Source organism: Colobus angolensis, unplaced genomic scaffold, assembly GCF_000951035.1.
Source record: "Colobus angolensis palliatus isolate OR3802 unplaced genomic scaffold, Cang.pa_1.0 Scaffold511, whole genome shotgun sequence".
NCBI lineage: Eukaryota > Metazoa > Chordata > Mammalia > Primates > Cercopithecidae > Colobus > Colobus angolensis.
In genome coordinates, this window is record NW_012118611.1 from 257082 (window position 1) to 281009 (window position 23928).

Here is a 23928-nt window from a genome sequence, read left to right on the forward strand (position 1 = left end):
GGAGGACTGGGACTGGGCCCCACCCTGGGAAGCCCCTGCCCCAGCCCTGCAGACACAGTGGCTGGAGCAGAAGGCAGCTCTGTCCACCTGTAGGCTGGACATCTTCACAGGTAAAAGGTACCTGAGCAGGGCCAGGCTACACTGGATGACTGACACTCCATTTGACATGAATGACAAAATTCATGAGGCCATGCCGGGTTCCCCAAAGGCAAAAACCAAGTGGCATCCTTGAAATGGCCAGGGAAGCCAAGGAAGGCATCCAGATTGACATGGGAGCTGAGGAGAGGCTTTGGGGCAGAGGAAGAATAAGGCCAGGGCATGGGGCAGTAGTGTGGCCAGGGAAGACAGTGACAGTGGCATGGTGGCCCCTGCCTGTGACGGTGGGGGGTGAGAGTGGTATGGTGGCCTCTGACCTGTCATCAAGGAAAGGTGTAGCAGTGGTATGGTGTCCCCTGGCCTCTGCCAAGAGCCCTCCACCTTGAGGACAGGGCCTGGGCTCTTAAGCCCCTCCACAATCAGACCCCAGAGGATGGCCGGCACGGATGGCCTGGGCCCCGAGGCAGGTCCTGACTCCTGCAACCCTCACCTCACACTCGTAGAGCCCCAGGTCCTCCTTGCCAGCCGCCCGGATCACCAGAACTAGCAGGCCGCTGCGAGGCTCACTCAGTGTCTGGAACTTGCTGCCAGGGGTCAGCAGGGCCCCGTCCTTGTACCACCTGGAATCCACCCGGAGGGCACGTGAGGCAGGCAGGACTCGGGCCATGCTCTACCCCACCGGCGACATCCTCCTATGTCCTGTCTCAGGGCCAAACCTGGCTGTGCTACCTGTGCTCACGACCCAGCTGCCCTGCCTTTAGACCCCAGGGGTCCTCAGAGAGCCCACCCTTCCAGAAACCAAGACACAGCCTGGCCGTGTCCTCCCGGCTGAGGGGTGTCCCACATCCAGAATGAACCAGAGCCCCACGAAGCCCATTCTCAGCTGAAGGCCAGTGGCCATGTCCAGCCCAGCCCTGACACGGGAACACATGGTCCGTGCCCCATGCTCCAGGTGGGAGCCGGCCCCCTCATGCCCCATCCCCAGGCAGGCCTGGGCCCCACCTGATCTGCGGGTATGGGGCGCCTTCGATGGTGCAGGTGAACTGGGCATCCTCTCCCTCCACAAAGGGCGAGGCCCGGACCTGGTTCATGAACCGTGGTGGGACTGTGGGGTTGTGGAGGGAAGAGACAAAGAGAGAGAGACAGATAGAAACATAGAGACAGAGAGACAGAGACAGATATAGAGATAGAGATAGAGACAGAAACAGAAAGACTTACAAAGAAAGAGACACAGAGACAGAAAGAGAGATGGAGAAACAGAGAGAGATAAAGATACAGAGAAGGAGAGACAGAGAAAGAAATACAGAGAGAAAAGTAGAGATAGAGACAAAGAGATAGAGATGGAAAAACAGACAGAAAGAGACAGAGAAAGAGAAATTGAGACAGAGATAGAGACAGAAAGAGAGAGAGACATAGACATCGAGACCAGAGATAAAGAAACAGAGACAGAGAGACAGATGGAGAAACAGAGACAGAAAGATAGAGAGACAGAGAGACACACAGATAGAGACAGACAAACAGAGACAGAAGGACAGAAACAGAAAAAAGACATACAGAGACAGGGTGACAGAGACAGAGATCAAAGGACAGAGATAGAGACATACAGATATGGACAAAGACAGAAATAGACACAGTGCATCAGATACAGAGAGACATAGAGATGCCATGACGGAGCTGAGGCTGATGCCAGGGAAGGGGCTGCGGGGTCCCCACCCCTCCCAGTGCCCTCTATGAGCCCCCAGTGATCCCCTCAGAACATGGTTGGATGTCCACCCCACTGTCCCACCACCCCGCCGCAGCTGGGCCTGCCATGGTGGGAGGGTCAGGGTGGCTCCTCCCCCAGGAAGGCCTCCGGGCTAACCTTGCACCAGGATCTTGCCCAGGGTACTGCAGTTGCCAGCGGCGCTGGCCGCGAAGCACATGTACTGACCAGAGTCTACACTGGTCAGGCTGTCCAGGATGAGGGCACATGAGCCATCAGGGTCTTCAATGAGGATGTGGTGGGGGTCCACCTGCACTGGTTTCCCATCTGGAAAGGACAAGCAGGGGCCATCACTCAGGTGGGGACCCAGGGGCTCACTCCATTAGTGGGGAGAAGCTGGGCCTGGCCTGGGGGCTGCAGTCATGGTCGGGGTGGGGACGGAGGGGCCACACTTGCAGCACAAGGGCCAGGCACGGGCTCCCTGCCGGGTCCAGCTTCCAGGTTGACCTGTAACCCTGGAGGGAGAGGCTGACACGAGCTCCCATTCTCTCTGTGTCTCTGCCTCTCTGTCTCCGTCTTTCTTCGTCTGTCTCGGACTCAGCTTCTTTCTTTGTCTCTGTCTCTGTGTCTGTTTCTAGTTTCTGTCTCTGTCTCTCTTTCTGTCTCTTGTTGTCTCTGCCTTTGTGTCTGTCTCTGACTCCACGTCTCTGTCTTTATCTGTTTTTCCGTCTGTGCCTTTTGCGCCTTTCTGTCTCTCTGTGTCTCCGTGTCTCTGTCTCTCACTCTGTCTGTCTCTTTCTCTGTCCACCTCGGACACTAGCTAGAGGCAGGGGGCAGGGCAGGCCAGGGGACCTGAGCCCCACAGAGTACATCCTCTATGGGCAGCTGAGTCCTTGGTCACCCCAGCTCTCAGCAGTCCTGCAATGTTCCGAGGACCTCTAAAGCACTGACTGCACCCCAGCTCACAGCACCTTGATCTCCTCTTCACCCCTGCCTGCCCAGTCTAGGGCCTGCAGCCCCTTCTCTAAATCACTGCCCACAGCCCTCCATGTCTTCTCTCCCTGCAGCTGCTCCTGTGGAGAACACGGCAGCCCAAAGTCTCACCCCCAGCTCCACTCTCCTCTCCCAGGCCACATCCTCATGCCTCCAAATGCACAGCCTTTTAATATGAATATCTGAAGACTGAAGAAAGTGAAGTAAATCACCTTGGTATGAACACACAACTGACTACACCTCTCTGGCCAAGGCATGCTTCCTCCCCAGGTGAGGGACCGGAAGGCACGGCCTCTCACTGTGGAGAACTCCTTCCTACATAACGTCTAAATATATAAAACAGCATCGATTCACATTCCAATAGTGTCGGGTGTGCCCCACTGTCGGGTGTGCCCCACAGATTGCTTAAATCACAAAGGTCACAACCAGCACTGACTTATGATTTGTATAGCACTATAAGAGATATATATTATATATATACACACACATATATATACATTATACACACACACATACACACGCACACACATACACATATATATTTGTAGAGATGGAGTCTTGCTCTGTTGCCCAGGCTGGAGTGCAGTGGGGCCATCACAGCTCACTGCAGCCTCGACCTTCTGGGCGCAAGTGATTCTCCCGCCTCAGGTGCGCCACCATGCCTGGCTAATTTTTTTTAACTTTTTGTAGCGACAGGGCCTCACTCTGTTGCCCATGCTGGTCTCAAACTTCTGGGCTCAAGCGATCCTCCCCGCTTGGCCTCCTGAGTAGCTGGGACTATAGGTGTGAGCGACCCCACCCAGCTCAGAAATAATCTTAAATAATTTTTTTCAAAAACCTTCTAGTTACCACCTCAGATCTCTGCACCCCTTTATGGCAACTCCAGAAAGGAGCTGTGCTCACACCCTCCAGGACATCTCTTCCCATCCCCACTAAGCCCATCCCCTGGGCTCCATTTCTCTCCCCCAAAGCTACTGTCAGGGCCGCCACGCTACCAACAGCTCTGTCCTCATCTTGCTGTGAGAAAACAATTCTCCCTGGAATTCAGATTCCACATTTCAGCCCTCTGAGCAAAGGCACTCACAGCCAGGTTTAGAATAGAAGAAGAAGAAGAGAATAGAGTAGAAAGTAAGGAGAGTGAAGCAGAAGATGCCCGTCTGCCTGGCTGTGTTCCAGGGCAACAGAGACAAAACCCTTCCATTCCTTCCCTGGGAGACATCTCTGCATCCCAGGGTAGGAAGTCATCCACTATCTCTGGAGTGAAGCATGGGCAGATGCACCAGCAGCCCCATAAAAAGAGCTCCAAGTCTCCTAAGATTCAGGATTTCTCTCTCGTGGGGCAACCCCTGCATGCAACTAACACCTGGTTCCATCGCCTCCTCACAGAAACGGGTGGGGGCAATGATGAGAGACACCGAGGCACTGCTGGTAAAAAGTCTTTGTCTCTGACTCATGAGTCTTGTGTCTTTTGTCTACATCTGGCTGGCAGGCTGGCTTGCAAGATTGCAAGTGGGGTAAAATTTTGGGCCCTTCACAGTTTTTGATTTACAATTTTGGGGACAGGGAAGTGACACTGTCAGAGGCATGGCCTTCTGGAAGGAAAAGAAGAAGTGGCCCTGTGGATCTCTTTCTCTACTTTGTTGTCCTGCTAAGGAGAGAAACTAGGCAGGTAGTTGCAGTCTGAGAACTGAGGAGTGGGTTCAAACACAGACACCTGGGCGGTGCCTTGGTTGGCGCTCTTTCTCCAATCCCTGCCAGGGACTTTGCTGGTTCAGCCTCAGTTCAGCCATTTCACAATAAATGCCAGAGCCAGCGCTGGATCTGAAGAAGATTCCGACCCTGTTCAGACCACAGCCACGGACACTCATGCCTGAACTGAGTGCTCGGGTAGGGCCACCAGCAGCCACGATGGGCGAGGCAGGAGAGGGCTCAGCCCATCTAGCTCTGGCTGGTTCAGAGGGGAGAGGATGGGCACCAAGCCCGCACTCAGGAAGAATGGCCACAGCTTGGGCGTCTTGTGGAGCAGCCTCCTGCATCCAGCATGCTGGCCTTCCATTCTTCTGGGGGTGACAGTAGGGGATCTATGTGTTTGCGGTAGAGACAGGGTCCTGCCTCCATGGTTGGCTGAGCCACGGAGGTGTGTCTCGTTCCGTCACTGTCCTCTAACCCCTTCCATCCCCTCTATACCACAGATCCTTTCCTGGCTCAAGCAACTTCCCTGAGACAACAGACTCACCCAAGGGAAGGCAGAGGGGACACGGCAGGGAGTGCATGGACTCCTCCTGCCACGGCCTGCCAAGCAGCCAAAATCACAGGCATGTGACACCATGCCAGGCTCAGAGATAATTTTAAATAGGCTGGCAGGTTAAAGACACCTCTTCCTGGGGCAATGAACAATGAAGTGAATCAAGGCTACTGATGGGGACACCCTGGCCAGACTGCCAAGGCTCCTGTGTAGAGCCCCCAGGACACCACATCACTGAGCCCCACCACAGGCAGGGTACAGACGCAGAATCTACATCACATGTCAGACTGAGGACATCCTGGAGAGACATTCTCAAGCCTACGGGAGAGGAGAATACATTGTACGTGGTGAACCCACTCTCTATCCTGGCAGACTGCTCCTATGAACCCAGTGTTGGGGCTCAGAAAACAAGACCCCAAAATGAGGGCCTCCCAAGCAGCCTCAGAAGCAAAATTATCTCTCTGACTTTCTCCTCCCCTCCTGTCTCTAGCTCCTCATTCTCCTCCCAGGCTGCCATAGAAACTAGAATCCCTCTTCCCCAAGGCGGGTCATAGAAACCAGAACACCTTTTTCTCTAAAGTCAGCCACAAAGCCTAAAAATAGGACTCCAACTTTCTCTCCATCTTTCTGTGTAAAACTTGGCCATGAAGAAATGATCGGACCTACCTTGTTTGGCTGTAGATCCAAGACCCCCATACCAGCAAGGGTCCTGCTTCTCACTCAGAAGGAAAGGACACTGCTCAGAAGGCCAGGAAGAATCCAGACACACAGGCCTAGCAGGATGTCCCCACTCAGTCTGTTCTCACTAGATCCAACCCTATTTGCCCAATCCTATTTCGGCACAGTTGTCCATACTTTATGGAACCTAAGCATTAAAATAGACAGCTTCTTCTGGGTCTTTGGTCTTCATTCTGAAGGATCCAGTGTCTACACATTCAATAAATGTGTCTGCCTTTCCTCCTATCTGTTTGTCTTTTGCAAGCTGATTGTTCAGTGAACCTGCGGAGGGCCGAGGGGAATGCTCTCCATGGCCCCTAGGCCAGCTGTCCCTCTCCAGGCCCTCTGTGGAGGCCTACCTGCTGTGAGGCTGCTTTGGGTCTCCAGCCACACCATGAAGGCATGTGCCACGCACACCTCCTGCAGTTTGATGTCCTCTGATATCTACCATAAGAGCCACTCAGCAAGGGGACGGCAGTCTGACTGCGCCCACCTCCTCTTGGCCTATGGACCTTTGGAAGGCAGTCCAGTCACCAAGGGCAGCTGTCCCCAGAGAGGAGCTCTCTCGTGCAAGCTGCCTACTGGTGGTTACGAAGCAAGGGAAAGGGGAGGGCCTCCATCCACAGGGAAACCCAGGCTCTGCCATGACCAACCCTCGGTGGCAGCCTGGTCCAAAGGGAGCGGGGCTCAGGGCATTCAACTGGCTTCTGGCAGGCTTTGATAAAAAAGATTTTGTTCCTCTTGAACCTAACCTCCCGGAGGAGAGGTCTGGACAGGTGGCAGGAGGGAAGCTCCTAAGACCCCAGGGAGCAGGCGTTAACGACCCATTTGAGCCTTCCTCCAGAAGTATCCCAGGGCAGCCCTCCAAGCCACTGTGTTCATCAGCTCTCACCAGTGGACACCGGGATGGCCCCTCCCAACACACGCAGGCAAAACTCCCTGGAGTCCTTCCTCTCAAGCCCCATCCTCAGTCATAGGCAGACCCGCGGGCCCAGCTGCTGTGGACAGTGAGAACAGGAAGGGCTGAGTGCCTGGATGGTGTCTGCAACACCAGGACAGCACTAGGTTATAAGGACTGAACTGGGGGCTTGGAGGCCGGTCAGCCAGGCCAGATGAGGTTAACCTGACAGCCCAGGTGACCCCCTGGGGGGTCATCTGGGAGGTACCATCAATCAGTACTGATGTGTGCCTTCCTAGGAGTCCCCAAATTGTAAACAATAACTGTGTTCTCAAGACTTCCTGTGTGGAAGCCACACACGTGGTGGCTGGTGTCTTGGGGTGGTCCAGGGCAGTCCCACAGGTTGGCATCTCCCCTGCTGAGAGGCTTGATTAAATGCAGCCTGAGTTAGACTGGAAAGACGGCGTACCAGCCAGCGTCAGTCAGATTAGCCAGGATGGCTGAGGGCTGGGCACAAGTGTGGGAAAATCCCCGAGGGGCTGGAGCCTGTGGAAATAGGGTGGAGCTGGGTCTCTTGGGGCACAATGCCCCACGGTTGGCCAGCTCCTGCAGCCCAGATGCTCCAGACAGCAGTGCTCACCAAGGAGACATTCCAGGACAGTGGAGCAGAGATGCCTCCCTCCCTGGAGACACCCAAGGTGATGAGATGCAGCCCCTGAAATCCATGGTGCAGCACATGCATGTGCAGGTTTCTCCCACACTACCCCTGAGAGCTGTGGCAAGAGCCTGTTCTGGCTGCTGCCTCATGTTGAGTGATGAATCATTTCTGTCTTGGATGTCTTATGTCTTCTGTGTGTGTGCAAATAACTATACATGTATATACGTGTATATGTAGCATTTGTGCATGTTCACATGCAGATATGTGTGTACTACATATGCCTGTGTGTACCTATGTGTATGGTGGATCTGTGTATATATGTGTACTGTGTATGTATGCATGCAGACGAGTGTGTAGTATTTATGAATATAAATGTGTGGTGTCTATGTGTGTAGCATGCATGTGTGTTGCATGTATCTGTGCATGTGTATTGTGTATGGTATGTGGCTGTGTATATATGTGTATGTGTGCAGTATTATCTGTGTGCACATATGTGTGGTCTCTAATATGCATATTTATATATGTGTATAGTGTGTACATACATGTACGTGTAGCTGTATAGTGTGTGTGCATATGTAAAGTGTGTACTTGTGTGTGTAATGTGCATGTATCTGTGTATGTGTATAGTGCACGTTTGCATGTATCTGTGTATATATGTAGTTGTATAGGTACATGTAGTGTGCATTTGTGCATGATGCATGTGCATGTGGTTGTGTGCATGTATGTGTACCTGTATAATGTGTATCTATGTACATATTCATGTGTATGGTATGTATTTGTGTATATGTATTGTATACTATGCATGTATGTGTAGTATCTGTATGTGTGGTGTACATCTATGTATATTACACATATAGTGTTAATGTATATGTGTGTGTAATGCATATATATGTGGTGTGTATGTACATATGAATGAGTGTGTAGCATGTATCTCTGTGTCTCTATGTACGTGTGTGTACAAGTGTGTGTAACGTGTATGTGTGTAAACTGTGACAGGCTGACTTGCACGTGTGTGAAGGGTAGAATGGGAGGTTCCACAGTTCTGGGGACCCTGGCAGCCCTGGATGCCCCTGCCCACTCCCCGATGGCCTCTCCCTGGCTGGCTTCCTGGGCCCCCATTTCCCTGGCCACTCCTTCCCCTGGGTTCACGTCCCCTCATTTCTGCAGACTCTGGAAGTGGGGGCTCTCAAGCCTGGGTGCTTGGGCCTCACCCCCTCTACACGCACTCTGCGTCTGCATCGACTGGCAGGTCAGATGCTCTGTGAGCTGACAACGTCCCATTCGTCGCCTCCGGCCACATCCCTCTTCTGAGCCTTACTTGTACTTCTCCAACCACCCCTCGGCCCCTCTGCCAGCATCACTGCAGGCACCTCGACTCTGCAGAGCCCTCCCAGGCCTGGTGCTTCTTCCTCCCACCCAGCCCTGTCTGCACACCACCGTGCCTCTGCCCAGCCTTCTACCTTTGCAAACAGAACCACCCTGGTGGATGTCCAGCCCCAACTGTGTGCACATCTGGATGCCAAGTTCTTTCCACATAGCCAGCCACCCTATCAGCAAATCGGGCCAGCTCAGCCTTACACCCCTGGAATCCACAGCCATCCCTGAGCCCGGGTCCCCAGCTCCAGCACGGTGACTCCCAGGCTGGTGTCCCAGGTCCCCTCTTGGCCCTCCCCAGCAGGTTCCTGGCATTACAGCCAAGGTGACAGATGACAGAGCCAAACTGTGTCCCTCTGCTGCTCAAACCCGACATGGCTCCAGCACAGGGGAGGATCGATGCTCCCCAGGGAGAGGTCCCCAGTTCCTAGGAGGTGATCTCAGGCCCTTGGGATATCCTGCCTGGTAAAAGCATCTGTTCTCCTTGGGATCCCTGGGCCACATGGGATCATCTATGCTGACCGTGAGATTTCTGAGATTCCTGGGGGTCCCTGGGCCATACAGCATCAGCTTGGCTTCCAGAAGGGCTGGAGCCCAAGGCCCACCATAGAGCAGTGAGCCACGATTCCATGGCTGAGCCTGCAAAACCCTGGACACAATGGACAGGGAAGCACCTGGTTGGCACCACCCTGTGCATGTCGTCACATGCTGTCACTGGGAGAAATGATGCCCCCGGTAGGGGACAACTGGAAGTTCATGCTTAGTGCCACCTGGACCTTTCCCTAGGTGGCTCTCCTAGCAGCTACTTTAACCTGGGCCCATTGGCCGCAATCAGCCCTGACTATGGGACTAGCAGCTTTGCAGAGCCGAGTCCCCCCACTGAACTCCCTCCTCTCCACGTCTCAGCATCTCTGTGTCCCCAACCATGCTGCCTTTGATTTGGAAGGCAGGTGGCAAGTGAACATATGAGGCCTGTCCTTCATGCCCCAGACTCCCGGCCAAATCCCATACTGGGTCCCCAGCCCTCACAGCCTGTTTCTCTTGGGAGGCTCTTTTCTGTTGCAGGGCCAGCATCTTGGACAGGAAGGCCACAGCCCCCGGCCCCGGGGTTTACCTTTGTACCAGCTGATGACAGGCTTGGGTGTGCCCGTCACGCGGCAGGCCAGCTTGACTGTCTCACCCAGCTCGGCTGTGCAGTCGGCCAGCTCCTCTTCAAAGTCTGGGGGCCCTGAGGACACACATGGCCCTGAGTGCTCTGTGGGGGGACACTGGGCTGCGGCACCCCCAGGTGCACCTGGCAGGTCACCTGCCCTGCACCACGAGCCCCACATCCGATGGTGTGGCCACTATGGGGACTGTCCCCTGTCACCCCTCATCCAAGGTCCCCATCCAGAGTCAGGTGAGTGAGGCAGGCGTGTGTTAAACAGAGAGCAGTGGGGGCTCCGGGGAAGATTCTGTTCTGGTTGAGGAAGCAGATCCTGGGCTGCCAGACCCTCACAGCCCCTGACATGATCTGGGTGGATGCCTTGAGCTTGGGGCCCCCATGGTATCCCCGACCTTGGGTCAGGGCCAATCAACACCCAGCCCAGGGGCTCCCCATGAGGCTGTAGTAGTCACATGCCACAGGCTGGTTGAGCCGTCTGTCCTAGGAACGAGCCCACCCCCACACCCACCCACGTAGGGACCTGTGCGGCTACAGGAACAGGCTTGGGTGCCCCATCCCGGCTCAGCCACCTGGGCCCCCAGGGAGGTGGACACTCACGCCACACAGGCAGGGCCAGACGCTGCTGGATGCCACAGATCTCCTTCACCCACGAGTTCTTGATAATGGCTGTCCGTGCCTGCAGCAGGTACTTGCGCACCGAGTCCTCTCGCTCCTGCCACACCTCAAAGGCACGGTCATCCCCCTCCACCTGGTCATTCAGGTCGATGCTGCTCAGCTGTGGGTAGGGGAGGGTGTCAGCACAGGGATGGGGACACGGGCTGACCATCCTCAACGGATGTGTGACTCGATGAGGAAACATTCAGGCCACACTGGACCAGCGGCTGCAGGCGTGGCCACTGGCATCCACCCCGGAGCTGAGGGACAGGGAGCCCCGCCCAGCAGCCCGGAGCCCACATACCTTCATCATGTTCCGGAACACGTAGCTGAAGGTATCGGTGCGGGAGTCTCGCCGGGGCTTGCAGATTACCAGGTGGTTGCGGAAGAGGAACACGTGACGGTTGTGGCCCTTCCAGGGCATTCGGGCCCCTGGCGCACCCTCCCACACGATGAAGTGGCCCTGGGGGAGTGTGTAGACTGCGGTCAGCCTGTGTTGGGCCAGACTGCCCAGAGGTGCAGACCCCACAGCCACCCAAGTACCCAGTGCCCTGCCCAACTCATGCACACACCTCTACTTCCTGGCAGCCCCAGATGCAAGCCCCCAACACCCCAATATCCACCCACCTCACACGCATCTCCCGGCCCCGGCCCCTGCCCCTCCCCAACCTGGCGGATGGGCTCGCCCAGGGCCTCCAGGGTGCCCGGGTACTTCTCCATGAGGGACACGTGCAGCTGGTTCTCGGCGCGCTGCGGCAGGGCAGACACCACGGCATAGGCCTGCTCCAGCAACGCGCAGTTCTGTCTGTTCCGCGCCTTGTTGCGGATCAGCTCCTGGGGCCGGGACGAAGGTCAGAGTTCAGACTGCTCCACAGGCTGGACCCCAAAAGACCCAGCCTGAGCAGAGGAGGTGGGGCAGGGGAGGTGGTGCCCACCTTCAGCAAGGCCTGGTATCGCTGCACCCGCTCCACCGGCTGCTCCAGGTAGTGTTGTAGAGGTGGCGGTGGGGGCTGAGAGGGGTCCCCTGCCGACAGGGCCTCCTCTGCATATTTCTGTGGGAACCACGAGGGTGGGTTTTAGGGCAGGAATGCAAGGCCCCCTGATGGCTGTGTTCCTGAGAGCTGGAGGGTGGGTCCCCAGGGTGCACACACAAACTGCACCCCAGGTGACAGCTGTCATCACCTACTGACAGGTGACAAGCACAGGACTTGGGCTGCTGAAATGGCCTGCCCAGGAGCACAGGGCTGCAGAAGGAGCTCCACCCGCATTTCTGAACTGAGGCCCAAGGGGGCCGCAGGGAGGCTGTGGGCAGTGGCAAGGTCGGGGATGAACTCAGGTTCTGATGTGGGCAGGCCAGGATGAACCTTGGAGGACGCCTGGGCTCAGTGAGCCTTCAGAGGGAGCCAAGGGCAGGCACTGAGGTTCAGGAGTCCATGAGCTCAGGCATGGGCACCTTGTAGAACTCCTGGATGGCCGTGCTGACGACCACCGACTCAGCCTGCACGCGCCCCACCAGGAACTCCAGGTACTGCTCAAAGGCTGCTTGGTTCTTGATGAAGCACATGGCCACGTCGTCGTCCGTGTCACATTGCTGCAGCTCCTGCAGGAAGCTGCTGTGAAGGGGGATGGCATCAGGACTCAGCCTCAGCTCCATAGCCCGGCCCTGAGCCCTCACCTCTGGGAGGAAGCTGGGCCTGCACAAGGGCTGGGGCCTGTGGCTCCTGGGGTTTGTGAGAGTATGCATGCAGACATGTGTGGATATGCAAAGAAGTGCTTGTGTGCCGTGTATGAAAGCTCATATGAATATTACATGTGTACACGTATGTGGGCATGCACATTTGTGGAGGCATGTAAATGTGTATGAGCACATGTGGCTGCATACACAGGCAGGTGGTGGGGGAAGGAGATGCTGTGTGTTATATGCATGTGCACATGTAGTCAAGTATTCAGATGAAAGGGTGGGCATGTACATGCTGGGTGTGCACATGTGTGCAGAAGTGCACATGCATAGGTGTGCAAAAATAGTGTGGAGACATATGTGTGTCCATGTGTATAACATGTATACATGTACACAGGCATATATGTGTATGCACATGTCTATAGGTATGCACTGTGGGCACACAGGTGATGTATACATGTATATGGGTGTATGTGTGTACTGTGTGCATGTGTGTGCATTTACAGATGTGCACATGTGCCATGCACATGGGTATATGCTGTTAAAGGCTACACCTGTACACATGTGTGTGTTCATGTGTGCACACGTGTGAGGGTGTGCATGCACGTGGGCTTGTGCACATGCCAGTTAGCTGTTGGTGCACCGCAGGGCTTCCCACGAGTAAGCCAGGTACACATGTCTGGGTTTCTGAGGGGAGGTACGCTGAGGGATAAATCAAGTCAGTACAGGTTCTCTCCCTCCTTGGCTCCAACCCACCTGCAGGAGGCCTGGCCCTACAGTGCGTCTATGCATGGACGTGTGTGTGTGTGTGTGTGTGTGGCCCCACCCACCCACCTGCTGTGAAAGAGGCCGATGTCCCGCACATTGCGGAAGATGACTGCCTTCTGGCCGGCCACAGCTGCGGGCACGTGGGGGCAGTGCTCCAGGTACTGTAGGTGGTGGCTCTGCAGGAACTGCAGCTCCTCCACGAAGGCCTGCTCAGAACTCAGTAGCTCCTGGATCACAGAGCTGGGCAGGAGGGGGCCGCCATAAGGGACCACGGAGCTCCTGCTTCCCATGCAGGGACTGCGGGCCACGAGGCTCCCGATCCCTCAGATGCTAAATGGGAGCGCCTCCTGCTGCGCAGCCTGTCGCCTGCTCACAGGAAGTGGGAGAGCAGGTGGAGAGAGGCTCCCTCTCGGACAACACCAGGAAGCCGGTCCCAACACCAGGAAGCAACCCAGATGGGTCCTGCCAGTGCAAGACTGGGAGGGCAGCTGTGGGAACCCAGGCAGCTCTGGGCCTGCTCTGCTGTCCTTGGCCCCTACCTGTCCCTGACAGGCTCACACAGGAGCACTGTTTCAGAGGCCCCTGCAGAGGAATCAGCATGGCCATGACCCCAAGACCTCCAGGGTTAGGGCCTGGACCCAGAGCCAGGGCAAGCGGCCAGCTCCTTTGGGAGACTGTCCAGTCGGTGGGATGCCAGTGCCACCACCTCCGGCCCAGCAGCCACTCACCTCAGCCTTGACTTGTATTCATCTTCAGACACGGCCTCCCCGGGGAACTCAGGGGCCTCAGCAGGCCCCCACTCAGGTGACAGCTGGTGAGGGACAGGAGTATTTGGTCGGGGTGCTGAACTCTGGCCCTGCCCTGTGTGGATTGGGTTCTCGCCCCTCAAATTGGGACGCCCCTCCTAGGGGCCTCCAGGACCCCGAGGACCCCTCCTGCCTGGCCATTCAGGTACCTTGAGCCTCCTGTCCAGGTAGGCTGGTGACACCCAGCCCTGCCGTGAGGGGCTGGACTTGGTGGGCTTGGTGCGGACGAGCCAGCGCAGTGGGTGGGCTGCATCCAGAACCTCCACGTACTGGCCTTCCCGCAGTGCGATGGCATCCTGCTCAGCCCCCAGGGGCAGGTAATCGGCGGTGACCACGTAGATGTCAAAGATCTGAGAGGGGGGTGGGGGTGCTAATGTGGTGAGACCTGGGAGGTGCCAGCTGGGTCTGCCGAGATCCCAAGCCACAGGGCAGGGATCCCCAGTCAGCATGCACACGCCTGGTTCCTGTCCCACGCAGAACAGCAGGAATGTGAGAGACCTCCCCTGCCCCACCCCCAACCCTAGAGGTCACCACAGCCCTGGGGTCTCCAGGCCTGGACTGCCTACACTCAGTTACTTGTTTACCTTCTCCCCGTCTCCACACCCACCCCAAGCCCTAACAGGGTGCCTGGTATACTGGAGGTCTGAGACACATTCTCCTTTGAAGGAATGAAGGAGTGAATGAATGAACCAAACAAATGGCTCTCCAGGAAGGCAAATCTCCGCAGGACACCGTGTGGAGAAGATCCTGTTCTCACCAGTTCCTGCAACTTGCTGGGGTCCCACCTCCCTAAAGTCCCATGGGAGTCCTACCTCCTGAGCCCCTCTCCACCCTTCACCTTCTCTTCAGGAAGGTCAGGGCCTCTCCCTGCCCTGCTCCCAGAGGATTCCAGCTGCCCACCTCGCCTCGGGAGTCGCCATCCTCTGACTCTGAGGAAGACTCCTGGATGCTGGAGGATGGCCGTGATCGGCCGTGGCGGGGGGATGCAGATGGTGTCTTGGAGTCATCATCGCTGTCACCTCCAGGCACCTGCAGCTTGGCTGGGGGTGTAAGGATCATGACACCCTGGCCTGCCTCTGGCTCTCCAGGGCTCGGGGGAAGGGCAAACACCCCAGACACATCCTAGTGACCCTGGGACATGGGCCACTGCCCCTTACCCTGTGTGATCTTGGCCGATACCATCTCGGTGATCTGGGAGGTCAGTTTCTGCAGGAACTCCTCTGTGCCCACCTCAGCAAGGGACAGGTGTCTGAGGGCCTCCTTGGCAGCCAGAGGCTCTCCTGGGGATACAAACACTCTGCTCAGGTTGCTGGATGCCCCTCAGATGTGTACCAAGCACCCCATGCTGTAGACCCATCTTGGGCCCTGGGAGCCAATGGTGAACAAACAGCCAAGCCTCCCCCGCATGGTGCTGATGTCTAGCAGGGAGATGATGAGACTCAGTGGCTGGCAGGGCAGGAGGCCGGTGGCAACTGGCCAGGATGAGGAGTCACTCTGGCTCGTTAGTGTCAAGCCAAGGCATGACCAGGGGGCTGAGAATGTCCAGAGACAGAGGGCACAGTGGGGACTGAGAGTGGACAGTGGATGAGGGGCACTGGGGACAGAGTCAGCAGAGGCCAGACTTGGGCATCAGGCTGCAGAAGGGGCCATGGGTCCAAAGCGGGGCTGTGTTGCCTCTGTTCTCAGTGCCCAGCACCTAGGAGTTCTACCCAGACCCTGGTATCTACACAGCCCGCTGGATGTGAGCTCTGTGCCCAGGGCTGGCCCAGGGACCCCGCAGGCTCCCAGATCCATGGGGATCAGACATGGTTCCGACACTAATCAAGCCTGAAGTCCAGGCATGGGTTGGTCCTGGCTGTGTGAGCAGGTGTCTCAGTGCTGTGCTGCTCAGGAGGGGCCTCTGAGGCCTGGAGCCACCCCCGGGCAGCCTCCCCCTTGATCCCAGCATCAGGGGATCAGCCACCCTGGCCCCTCACAGGCATGCACCCACCCTGACTGTACCTTTCCTCTGCCCACCAAGGTCAGCAAAACTCGCAGTTTCCAACCCCTGTGCTGAGACGGCTTGTGTGGTCCTAAACAGGCAAAGGGGGTGTCCTGAGAGGCCTGGGCTGGACCCCACCACCCTCTGTCCTTATGCAGAAGCTCCTGACAAAAAGAGGGTCTGGGGACAACAGACCAAGATACTAGAGAAAGGGGCTCCATACCAGAGAGGCCCAACAGAAGCCCTCGCTTTACAATGGGGAAACTGAGGTGCAGAGAAGGAAGAGAGCTGGCCCAAACCACACGGCCTGCATGAGGCAGAGCCAGGACACGCTCTGGGACAGGTGTTCTCCCCAGGGTCAGCGCCGTCCCATCCCCCACTCCTAGAGCATCCTCCCTGGCCCTGACCGGAACAGCCTCCAGGGGCAACCCTCACTTACCCCTGCAGGAAAGTGGAAATCAGTGCTTCCTTCACTTTCTCCTGCTCCTCCACCTTAGACACTGTAAGGAGGACCGGGCAAGCCATCAGGACAGTGCTCCCAACCCCGACATGTCTGATTCCAGATCTGGACTGGGTCCCTCTGAAGCCCTGAGCAAGGGCTGTGCCCAAGCTCACCTCCCCATCCCACTCTTGGCCTGTGGTCACCCCAACAGTGATGGGAGGAGAACAGGGGTTCTCCTGTCCTCAGAGGGGCTGAGCAAGGCCCAGGATGCAGGGGGCTTCAGGAAAAGTCCCTGGAGCCGGCGGTGCAGAACCCCCGGGGCCTGGGCCCAGAGGGGACTCTGAGGCTCAAAACCACCAGCACCACCAGGGCCTGACCCATCTTGGGGTCTCCCTGGTGCTGTCAAAGAATGAGAAGAGGAAGGAAGGGGTCGCACAGGGTCCCAGCCCAGATGGTGGTGATGGGCAGTGTGCCCCAAGGAGACTCCAAAGCTACCCAGTGCCCACCTCCCATGTCCCAGCCCTCCACCTCCCCACCCCCCACTCACGGCCCGAGACGCGCAGGCTGGCAGAGCAGAGGGCCTGGCCGGCAGCGTTGCTGGCGATGCACGTGTAGGTGCCCTGGTGCTGCCGGCCCACGTCCAGCAGGACCAGGCTGTGCTGCTGTGCAGAGCTGGCCATGGTGTAGCCTGGCGTGTCAGGGCCAATCCACAGGACACCCCTCTCAGCCTCCTCCCTGAGCCAGTGCACGGTGGGCGCCGGGCGTCCTAGGGGCGGGTAGGAGGTGGTGAGTGCACCCCGCCAGGAGCCGGGCCTCTGGAGGTGGAGCCCTGCCTGTGGCCCTCCCTCAGGATGATCTGAATGGGGAGGGGGCACCTCTGTCCCATCCCCCAGGGGTGATCTTTCCACAGCAGGGGACAGGAAATGCCTTACCTTCTACCTTCACAGAGAAGGTGATGCTGGAGCCTTTCTTCACTTTCTTGGGGGTGAACCTCTCCAGCATTCGGGGTGGCACCAGCTGCTCATGCACATCTAGGGGGCACAGGGTGGCTGGCAGAGACCTTGGCACAACCCCCACTGCCTGCCTCCTGGCCCCCGATGATGTCTGCAGGCCCCCAGGTGGCTCTCCACAGCCAACACCTGGACAGCACCACGCTGTCCCCTCGGCCGGGCTGTCTCCTAGGTGCGCCCTCCCTGAGCCAGCCTATGGCCACCCACACCTCCACTGCGGCCAGCCCTAGGGTCGGGCCCTCGGCACCCATGGCCACCTGGCCTCTCCCTGACTGTCTGGGGCTGCCTCACCTGATGCAGGCTTCTCTTCTGGCTCATCGGGGCCTGAAAGAGGCACTAGAGTCAGACACCCAGCACACACAGGCCCCCGCCGTGGCTCCTACCCAGTGCTGTGCGGGAGCCCAGCAGTTCTACCCCCTGCAGTGAGGGAACCCAAGGGCAGCGCTGCTCCCTAAGCAAACGTCCTAACCCCTGCCTGAAACCTGGGCCATGGAGCCCTGCAACTTACACACTCTGGTGACAGAGGCAACAGGCCGCATGGACCAGACCCAATGCCCCACCACCCACCCTCACCCTGCCACGGGCTCTGTGGCCCCACACTGGAACCAGCATACAACCAAATAATGCTGCCCAGAGCAGCAGAGGACTCACACCTGGGGACGCTGGGGAAAGCTGCAGCAGTGGCGGGACAGGTTTGGGTGAAACTTGGAATGAACTCTCAGTGCTCAGAACTTTTTGAACAATAAGGAAGTAGGGTCCTCTAGTCCCAAGCTACACCGGCTCTGGCTGTGCCTGGATTTACCTAGAGCCTCAGTGTTTACCCACTTTCTTGGGTCAACTTCAACCTCCAGCCTGCCCATCAGTCAGGACAGAGGGCTGCACACCCGCTCCCTGAAGGGCCAACTTCTGGCCATCTGTGCCACTTTGTACCAGTGACTCCCGCTGAGGGCCTGATATGGCAAGGTGTGCAGGGGATGTCAGCCCTGCCCAGGATGCTGCCCAGGGCCCAAGTCTCTGCCCGGCCCCTCGGAGCACCCACCTCGGACCAGCAGCCGGGCAGATGAGTAGGCGGCACCCATGGCATTGCTGATGTAGGCCGCATACTGGCCAGAGTCCTCCCGAGTGACTGAGATGATCTCCAGGGTGTGCAGGGTCTTTTTGTCAGTCATGCGGATGTGGGCAGATGCGGTCAGGGGCTGGCCATCTTTGAACCAGTATAATCTGGGAGCAGGGTAGCCTGGGCCACAGGAGGGGGAGTGGTCAGCCTGGGCTACCACCCACGGGCACTGTGTCCTCCAGATGGGAGACAGATGAAGGCCTGGAGAGGGGGTCCCTCAAAGACCCCCACACCACCAGTGATGGAGTGTCGGCCTCCAGCACCCAGGCAGCAGGGAGAGTGACTGCCTGACCCTGTTGCTGGGGTCTCCTTTCAATTGTAGCTGATGGGGCACGGCTCCTTGGCCTCCATCCTGCCATGACCGTGTCCCCACTCCCTCTCCCTCTCACCTTTCACCTTGAGCTGGAACTTGGCCAGGCGTGTGCCAGGGGCCACCTGGAGGTCTCTCAGTTCCTCCACCACCTGGGGCAGCTGGCCCTCATCAGTGGTGGACTCTGTTCCCTCCTGCTCCCGGCTGGCAGGAGAACAGAAAAGGGGTCAGCCATAAAGTAGGGCAGTGAGGGGAGCAGGGCGGGAGGGGTGCTGAGGGGCTTGGGCATGGATGACGTTGGAAGCCCCTGTTTGCTGACAGAGACCGCCAGGGCTTGGAGGAAGGCTCCAGGATTGGACGCTGTCAGACCAAGCCCTGCCCTCACCCAGCAGCATCACTCCTCAAGAGGCCCTGCAACGTCAGTCCGTGGGGCACAGCCCACCTCTGGCAGCTCCTACCTGGACAAGTAGCCTTGGGCACTGAAGTAGGATGAGGTCTCCGTGGCATCCGCTGCAGTGTCATAGTCTGTGCTTGTCACTGGGGAAGGAAGAGGGGAACTGGAGCAAGGCCTGCCATCCCGTCTGCCCCAGCACGAGCTCCTACACCAGGATGGCCTCGGCCCTCAGAGGTCCTGACTACAGAGCCTTGCCTGGAAGCCACTTAGACTTGGTAGCTAGGAAGTCATAGGGGGAATAGTGACACTGTAGCCTCTCCACCCCTAGCTATTACCAGCCCCATACTTCAAGGCCTATAACTAACTACAAGCCTCTTTGATACGACAAACTAATAACGAATGATCCAGAGGCCTCAGAAGAAACAGTGATAGTGGTAGAACCTTCCAGTTCCATCCTACTAGGGAATAATGGGATGAAAAGATACAGGCCTCAAACAGCTAGGACTTGTGTTTCTAGTCAAGATGGAGTGACCGAGGTTGGACTTACCCTCTTTTATGGACTAAATGTTGAGATGCCCCCCAAAGACCATATGCTGAAATATTAACCCCCTATGGATGAAGAGATGGGCCCTTGGGAGGTGATTAGGTGATGAGGGTGGAACTTCCATGAATGGGATTACTGCCCTTATAGAAGGGACCCCAGAGACCTCCCTCATCCTCTTTCTATCATGTCCTTGAATGATGTATTTTTTTCTTCTGTAATATATATATATGTATATTTTTGAGACGGAGTCTTGCTCTATCGCCCAGGCTGGAATGCAGAGGCACGATCTCAGCTCACTGCAAGCTCCACCTCCTGGGTTCACGCCATTGCCTCAGCCTCCTGAGTAGCTGGGACTACAGGCGCCTGCCACCACGCCAGCTAATTTTTTGTATATTTAGTCGAGACGGGGTTTCACCGTGTTAGTCAGGATGGTCTCGATCTCTTGACCTCATGATCTGCCCACCTCGGCCTCCCAAAGTGCTGGGATTACAGGTGTGAGCCACCGCGCCCGCCCTCTTCTGTAATAAATTTATAATATTCTTCTCTACCTGCTATTAATCCTATCCATTGGATTTTTTATCTCTGGAAGTTCTACTTGGGTTTTTAAAATATATTCTGTCTCAACATCACTAATCATCAGGGAAATGCAAATCAAAACCACAATGTGATACCACCTAACTTCTGCAAGGATGGTCATAATTTAAAAATTTAAAGAACAGTAGATGTTGGTGTGGTTGCAGTGGTCAGGAAACACTTCTACACTACTGGTGGGAATGTAAACTAGTATAGCCACTATGGAACAGTGTGGAGATTCCTTAAAGGACTAAAGGTAGAACTACCATTTCTTCCAGCAATCCCACTACTGGGTATCTACCCAGAGGAAAATAAGTCATTATTTCAAAAAGACACTTGCATACGCATGTTTATAGCAGCACAATTCACAACTGCAAAATCATGGAACCAACCAAGTGGATAAAGTAACTGTGGTATATATATATAGGATGGAATACTACACAACCATAAAAAGGAATGGATTAACAGCATTTGCAGTGACTTGGATGAGATTGGAGACTATCATTCTAAGTGAGGTAACTCAGCAATGGAAAACCAAACATCATATGTTCTCACTGATATGTGGGAGCCAAGCTATGAGGATGCAAAGGCATAAGAATGATACAATGGACTTTGGGGACTTGGGGGGAAGTGTGGGAGTGGGGGCGAGGGATGAAAGACTACAAACAAGGTGCAGTGTATAGTGCTCAGGTGATGGGTGCATCAAAATCTCGCCAATCACTACTAAAGAACTTACTCATGTAACCAAATACCACCTGTACCCCAATAACTTAATGGAAAAAGAACTGAAAAATAAATCTTGAGAGATTAAAAAAAATAAATAAAATATATTCTATGTCTCTACTTTTCTTTTCTTTTTTTTTTTTTTTTTTTTTTTGAGACAGAGCCTCACTCTGTCACCCAGACTGGAGTACAGTGGTGTAATCATAGCTCACTGCAGCCTCAACCTCCCAGGCTCAAGCGATCCTCTTGCCTTAGCTTCCCAAGTAGCTGGGACTATAGATGTACAGCACCACGCCTGGCTAATTTTTTTGTATTTTTTTTTTGTAGAGACAGGGTCTCACTGTGTTGCCCAGGCTAGTCATGAACTTCTAGGCTCAAGTGATCCTCCTGCCTAAGCCTTCCAAAATGCTGGGATTACAGTCATGAGCCAAAGTGCACCAGGCCAGGACAGCGATTTCTTAAACATGGGAAACAAAGATGAGCCCTATGATTGCTCCAGTTTCCTGCCTTGAATTTGTAGACTCAGGGAAGGGAAACTGAGGTAGGGCCCAGCAGACTCCTTGAGATGAGAAGATGGAGCTCACAGTCCTGGGAGACTAAGGCAGCTAGAGTTCACAGACAAAGTACTGGAGAAAAGAAAGCAGTACAGAGAAAGGACCTGCCTCAAGGACTCAGCAGAATACTGATTAGCATTTACATGTGAGGAAAGACCCACCTGAAAGGATTAGGGGAAATAGTACCAGGAATAGCTCCTGGTTCTACCAGTCAGACTAGAAAAATTCCTAACTCAAAGGGCATTGAGTAGAGTACTCAGGAAAGTTCTTGCCTCAGCAGTGGGAAATAATTAGCCCTAGACTGAGCACTGCTCTGGAGCCACCAAAGAAATCATAAAAGCTAGGCCCCAAAGAATAAAACTGCATCCAAGTATCTTCGCTGTATCCCAGAACAAAGCTCAAGAAGATCGGCAGAAATACAAAATATCCTAACAGGGTAAAGTTTACAATGTCAGGCCCTCAATCAAAGATCACCAGACATACCAAAATCAAAGATCACCAGACATACCAAGAGACAGGAAAAGATGACCCATAAAGTAGAAAATAATCAACTGAAACCAACCCAGAACTGATGCAGATGTTAGAACTGGTAGAGCAGACATGAAAACAGGTATTAAAATTGTATTCTCTGCATTCAAAAGGTTAAGTAGAGATGCAGAATATATTTTAAAAAACTCAAGTAGAACTTATAGAGACAAATAATAAAATGAATGAGATTCATAGGATGGATATTACAGAAGAAAAGACAGTGGACATAAAGGCATGAATAAAAACTATGCAAAATGAAAGATACAGAAATTTTTAAAAGTGAAAAGAGCATTAGTGAACTGTACACACTCCATGTGACTTAATATACAGGTAAATGAAGAAAAGAATATTTGAAGCAATTAATAATAATATGTCTTAATATGTATGTAATTGAAGAAAAGAATATTTGAAGCAATAATGGTCACAGAAATTCCAAACTTAATGAAAACTCTAAACTCACAGTTCTAAGAGAGTCAACAAAGTCCAACCTCAACAAACATGAAGAAAAGTACACCAAAGAACATCATAATCAAATTACTCATAACCAGTTATTTTTTTAAAAATCTTTAAAAATACCTAGAGAATTTTTGTGAAGAAAGAGATAAGCTGATCCTAAAATTCATATGAAAATGCAAGGCACCCAGAATAGGCAAAACAATCTTGAAAAAGAAGGAAGTTGGAGGACTTACCCTCCCAATTTCAAAACCCACTACAGAGCTACTGTAATCAGGATAGTGTAGTGCTGGCTTAATGAAAGACATTTGGATGAATGAAACAGAATTTAGAGTCCATAAATAAACCCACACATTTACAGAAAATCAAATTTTGACAAGAATTCCAAGACAATTCAATGGGGAAATAGTCTTTTCAACAAATGGTGCTGAGACAACTGGGTATCCACATTAAAAGAACAAACTTGGGCCCTTACTTCGTATCATATACAAAAAAAAACAAACAAAAAAACAAAACAAAAAAACCTCAAAATGGACCAAAGACCTAAATACATGAGTTACTATAGGCACAGGTGTTTAACTCTTTATAACCTTGGATTAGGCAATAATTTCTTAGAAATGACAACTAAAGCACAAGCAACCAAAGAACAAAGTAGATAAATTGTACTTTATTAAAATTTAAAACCTTTGTTGAGGCAGGAGGATCACTTGAGGCCAGGAATTTGAGGTTACAGTGAGCTGTGATTATACCACTGCCCTCCAGTCACAGTGCCATGAACCATTCACCATGCCCCTGAGCTTCTCCTGAGAGGCTTCCTGATCAAGCCATCTGACAGCCTTCAAAAGGGACCTCAAGGGAGTGGTTGGGGTAGGCTGGACTCACCCTTCTTGACCCCCTCACCTTACTCCATGAGGTCCACCTTCCAAACCTTCCTGGGCCTCTGTTCCAGCCAGGATGCCTCTCACAGAGATGAAATCCCTCAACCCCTTACCCCAAGGGGCTCCAGACTGGGGGCCTGTCTTGGCCCTAGCTCCCAGAGAGCTTTTCATCAGCCACAAGACTCTGAGGCCCCAAATCCTGCCTGGCCTGAGACGAATGCTCTCTGAATCATCCTCAAGACCAACTCAGGAGCCCCTACACCACCCACCCTGGAAACACCAAACCAGACGCAGTACTCACGGTCCACACGGAGCTCAGCCTTGGTGGAGGAGACACCCATGCTGTTCTCGGCCAGGCAGCGGTAGACACCCATGTCTGCTGGCACCACGGCCGTGATGATGAGCTGATGGCCACCCTGTTGGTCTTCATTAATCATGTAGTGGTCATCCTCCTCCAACAACTTCCCATCCTTGAACCAGCGCACACTGGGCATGGGCTGACCTCTCACCACGCAGTCAAAGCTCACAGGATACCCATCCTGTACTTCTTGGTTCTGCAACTCGGTCAGGAACACTGGGGCTGGGATAGATGGGTGATTTAGCCCCAGGGAACAATGATCACGTCTGGCTGCCACATACATGCAAGTTGCCACCAGATGAATGGTTT

General features: G+C 54.6%; 1 protein-coding gene across 1 annotated transcript in view; it reads right to left on the reverse strand.

Annotated features, from left to right (window-relative positions):
- Nucleotides 1-23928, reverse strand: part of OBSCN (obscurin, cytoskeletal calmodulin and titin-interacting RhoGEF) — a gene marked incomplete at its 5' end in the record, with an annotated part of 166694 nt that overhangs the window by 28043 nt on the left and 114723 nt on the right. The window contains 23 exon segments of the mRNA XM_011960527.1: nt 587-716; nt 1099-1201; nt 1958-2125; nt 9798-9911; nt 10446-10623; nt 10807-10965; nt 11172-11336; nt 11438-11554; nt 11956-12112; nt 13015-13188; nt 13677-13759; nt 13904-14104; nt 14655-14794; nt 14912-15034; nt 15756-15826; nt 16175-16235; nt 16725-16943; nt 17110-17208; nt 17479-17511; nt 18227-18424; nt 18694-18818; nt 19073-19151; nt 23563-23841. Of these exon segments, the coding sequence (XP_011815917.1) occupies nt 587-716; nt 1099-1201; nt 1958-2125; nt 9798-9911; nt 10446-10623; nt 10807-10965; nt 11172-11336; nt 11438-11554; nt 11956-12112; nt 13015-13188; nt 13677-13759; nt 13904-14104; nt 14655-14794; nt 14912-15034; nt 15756-15826; nt 16175-16235; nt 16725-16943; nt 17110-17208; nt 17479-17511; nt 18227-18424; nt 18694-18818; nt 19073-19151; nt 23563-23841 (3176 nt within the window).